This window comes from Olea europaea, chromosome 1 (genome assembly GCF_002742605.1).
Source record: "Olea europaea var. sylvestris chromosome 1, O_europaea_v1, whole genome shotgun sequence".
Classification (NCBI taxonomy): domain Eukaryota; kingdom Viridiplantae; phylum Streptophyta; class Magnoliopsida; order Lamiales; family Oleaceae; genus Olea; species Olea europaea.
Window position 1 is genome coordinate 5,393,292 of NC_036237.1, and position 4,499 is coordinate 5,397,790.

The following is a 4,499-nucleotide window of genomic DNA, read 5'->3' on the forward strand; positions in this document are numbered from 1 at the left end:
TAGTATTTAGTACATTCACAAGTTGTCGTTCAACTTTCAAATTTTTAGCTTAACATTGCACTTTAATTCAATTCAAATTTCATATTTTTAACTTAACGTTTTACTTTTGTGTGTGTGTAAAATTGTAACATTTAACGAGGAATAAACTCGATTTTATTTAAGCCTGTTTGAGTCACATTATTTCAAAAAAATATATTCTTAAACAGTGATTTCATATCATTTTAATCACACATTTTTCAATAAAATAATATTACACGCAGATAAAAAAATTTTCTTTATTTTTTAACCACACATTTCCCATCAATATACTATTCAAAAATTCATTATTACCGAAATAATGTGGCTCAAACACTCTCTTAAAGATTTTTACTTTGTTTCATTGACCTTGAGCACCATTTTGCATTTTTGTCATTTATCTTTGGAAAAATTGCAATTCTGAACCCTTTCTAGTTTTAGCAGACTTTATTATAACCTTCATTTTGTGCCAATGGGATTCTTAATCTTTCATAAATATGCACTTGAGATTCATCTGGACGGAAGTCGTTCAAAATATCGTTAATTGATCGAAAAAATTAAGGAATCAACATCTAATAAACCCATTCAAAAGCACCGTCCAAAAATGTATGAACATCTAATAAAATCGTCGTAATAGCAGATAGTTTAATAAATTTTGTTAGTTAACTGACGGTATTTTGGACGATTTCTGTCTAGATAGACCTCATGTGCATACGTATGAAAGATTAAAGATTTTCGCTGTCACAAAATGAAGGTTAGAATAAAGTGTAAAAATGAAAATGTTAGGATCGCCGTTGCAATTTTCCTTTTATCTTTTCAATAAATTTGACAGCTCCAACTAGATTTCTTGGGAGATCAATAACTGATCCAACCAACGGCTCCATATCCCACCTTGTCCCTTCTCTTATTTATTACCCTACCCACGCCAACCCACCCCTCCAAACCGCAACAATGGAGCACAAGCACCCTGTAGCAGAAGCCAACGAGACGAGCCCATTTGGCTCACTGAGTCCCGAACTATTCTACACTCGCCACTCAGTGAGCCACGCCTCTGAATACATCACCAGCAAGCAGGGCCTCAAGCTCTTCACACAATGGTGGACCCCAAACCAAACCCCCATCAAGGGTATTGTATGCGTGGTCCATGGTTACACGGGAGATTCCAGCTGGTTCGTTCAATTGACTTCCGTTCATCTCGCGAAGCACGGATTTGCTGTTTGCGCTATAGACCATCTTGGTCATGGCTATTCCGAGGGACTAATTGCCCATATGCCCGATATCAATCTTGTGGTAGATGAATGTATTCTATTTTTCAATAAATTTCGTGCGCGTTATGCCCCAAATTTGCCGGCGTTTATGTATGCAGAGTCGTTGGGTGGGGCAATTGCTTTGCTGATCACGCTCCGCCGTGATGGGGATGTGCCGGTGAGGCCATTTGATGGCATCGTATTGAATGGGGCTATGTGTGGTATAAGCGATAAGTTCAAGCCTCCATGGCCGCTTGAGCATTTCCTATCCATAGCGGCTGCTTTGGTACCCACTTGGTGCGTGGTTCCCACCCGCGGCTCCATACCTCTGGTGTCCTTCAAGGTAACGTTTTTACCTTATCCCCAGTTTGGATTAAATGAAAACCAGATTTTTTGTAAATTTTAATAAAAGTTAGATATGTACTGGTGAAAGATATCAGCGGGTGAAAAGCTGTGAGTCATGACTATGAGTAAAATTTTAATTAACTTTTGTAGAACACAGACTTAATTTTTTTGCATAAAATTCAATGGGATCAATTTTATTGAGTCTTGGATTCCATCATAAAAATAGATCAAATTGCTGGTCTGAGCTCATATTACATTGAGTTTTGTATTTTGCTACGTTTAAATTTAGAGATGCCAATTATGTCATATATTTTTCATTAAGTTGTTGAGTTTAATTATTATCACTACATGAGTAAAGTCATCGTGGGTTTTGAAGGGGTAGGAATCCCTCCTCCTGGGAGGCGGGGAAGAATCTTCAGACAAAAAATTCATCAGGGATAGTTTATAAATTTCACATATGTAATTTCGATTTTGTCCTAACTCGATAAATATAGAGCCGTCATTAGAGTTTATTTATATATTATATAAAAAAGAGATATAAAGGTTAGAGAAAATAGGTTGTGCAATTTTTCTTTCTTAATAGTGAACTATTGCAGCGGAGGAAGATGACGTAGTCTCACGGTAAAGTAAACCTCTATAAATCTCGCATATTCTTGTGTGTTTATTTTTGTGATTTTATTGCTGAGGGTGATATAGAGTTATGGTTTCTAATTATAAACATTTTCATTGTTGAAGAAGATTTACAAGAAATGAATTGAAATAGGTATTTTTAGCATTTGTTTCCAGTATTTTTTTTATTTTATGATCTCTTTCTCGAACAATGTAAGGTGGAATGGAAGCGCAAGTTGGCTCTAGCGAGCCCGAGGAGGCCCTTACGAAGGCCACGAGCGGCAACAGCACAAGAGTTACTGAGGGTGTGCAGAGAAGTGCAAGGAAAATTCAATGAGGTGGATGTGCCATTTTTGATTGTGCACGGAGGCGATGATGTTGTCTGTGACCCAGCTTGTGTAGCAGAGCTGTATGAACGCGCTGCAAGTAAGGATAAAACCCTCAGAATTTATCCCGGAATGTGGCACCAGCTTGTTGGAGAGCCCGATGAAGATGTGGAACTTGTGTTCGGAGAGGTTGTTAAGTGGCTCGTGACTAGGACAGATCAGGCCGCTGTTGGCTCGGTGGTCAAGAGTCGAGATGCTGATGCTACATAGATTAAGTCAATGGTTTTTGTATATAATGATTTACAATTATCTTGATGATTTGTATAATGTAGAATGTGATACATTTCTAAACTGATATGTAGCATTTATGGGAATTTTTGTAAATTGGGCTTTTTTATGATTGATTGCATTCATTCCTAACTGTCTATGGCCGTCACAAGCCTGTTGAAAAGTTGATTGAGCAGATTTCCTACGAGGTTGTCAAATCTATCATATGTATGGATTATCAATTGCGTCGAAAATGCACCACAGAAGGATTTGGCGCCTGGCCTCGAAAGTAATCACTTCGGACGATGAAGTTGATGAAATGTTGACTAAAATTTTGTGAATTCAATTATGTCACGACCCAAAGTTTTTATTTTTATCTTTATCTTTATTTTTATTTTTTTATTATTTTAGTCGCTACAACTTTATTATAAAAGGATCAAATTTATTGGAAACCACATGATTAATAAATTTTAAATTATCATCTTAAAATGAAATGACATTTGACCGTATTTAACATCTTTTATACTAGCATGATTAGTGAATACGGGTTATGAATATTTTTATCATAAAATCCAATTCCAAGTACAAATGAATAATACAACTCCACTGCATAAAGTTAACTGTGGTAGGCAGACAATTGAAAATTTGGTGTGAAGTACAGAATCATTGTTTTGGCCAAGCATGTTATAAATTTTGAAAAGGCTGTAGATGCCTTAGAAAAATGCAAAAGTCTTTGATGTGAACTTGACAGTTAATCAATTTTCTTTTAACCATTAAAATCGATAAAAGCAGTAACATATAATTCGAACTCTATTTAAAATGAATTAAACAAAAAAAAAACATCCATGTAGCAAATAAACATAAATGATAACTTAATCTTTAAAATAGGATGTCTATGGCAATGAACTAAAATTACTTGTTAAAATTTTAAATTCTCGTCCAGCAAATGAGACACAACTACGCATCGAACCACCACGCTCCAACAGGATCCGATCTAACCTATGAGGTGTAGGAAAAGGGTGAGTACATGGGAATACTCAATAGGATATCACATTAATGGTGCGATCCCGAAAAATAATTTTAAGACAAGTGTCAGAATATCATACCGTCGCATAACTTTAAATCCGGTAAGAGCTCACATCATATCATATCATTTCATTTCATTGTACCGGAATGACCATATCATTCATATCATAGCATTAATATCATAACTTTAACTTTCATAAATATGAAATTCGTCCACATGTAGCCAAAATAATTAAACGGGAAATTAAAAAAAAATATTGCATCTCATATTCTACGTTGTTAAACTGCTTAAATTTTGAAAGTCAAAACAAGGTTCACACTCCAACAATTTCTTGGAATACCCAAAATCACGTTGCAACTATCTTTTCTTTTCTTTCTGCCTTATCGTGCAATAATATTACAGTGAAGTGAATGAAAGCTATTGTTTTCATATGATATAATAAAAATATCTATATAAAAAAAATGAGGAAACGTGTGGGAGTGGGGAAAGAGATATGGATCAAAATAGTTGAAACAGAAACTTGACCCAAATCTTGCCAACTGCCCACAATTTAAAAAAATAATTTATATCTTACACGTGGCAGTGCACCATTTATATACAAGGGAATTTGTTTTAACCATTAGGAACGTGGCTTCCCATAATTCTCTCTCTCTCTCTCTCTCT

The 4,499-nt window shown here is 35.3% G+C and overlaps 1 protein-coding gene across 1 annotated transcript; it reads left to right on the top strand.

Annotated features, from left to right (window-relative positions):
* Positions 1-872: 872 nt before the first annotated feature.
* Positions 873-2,963, top strand: LOC111380793 (caffeoylshikimate esterase-like). The gene is made up of 2 exons (XM_023004477.1): positions 873-1,605; positions 2,435-2,963. Exons 1-2 carry the CDS (start codon positions 967-969, stop codon positions 2,810-2,812), a joined length of 1,017 nt encoding a protein of 338 aa, XP_022860245.1. The 5' UTR covers positions 873-966; the 3' UTR covers positions 2,813-2,963.
* Positions 2,964-4,499: the final 1,536 nt, after the last annotated feature.

Coding starts and splice junctions, on each gene's coding strand:
- LOC111380793 (XM_023004477.1), top strand. CDS start 967: ATGGAGCACAAGCACCCTGTAGCAGAAGCCAACGAGACGAGCCCATTT. Junction 1,606..2,434: donor TACCTCTGGTGTCCTTCAAG/GTAACGTTTTTA, acceptor GAACAATGTAAG/GTGGAATGGAAGCGCAAGTT.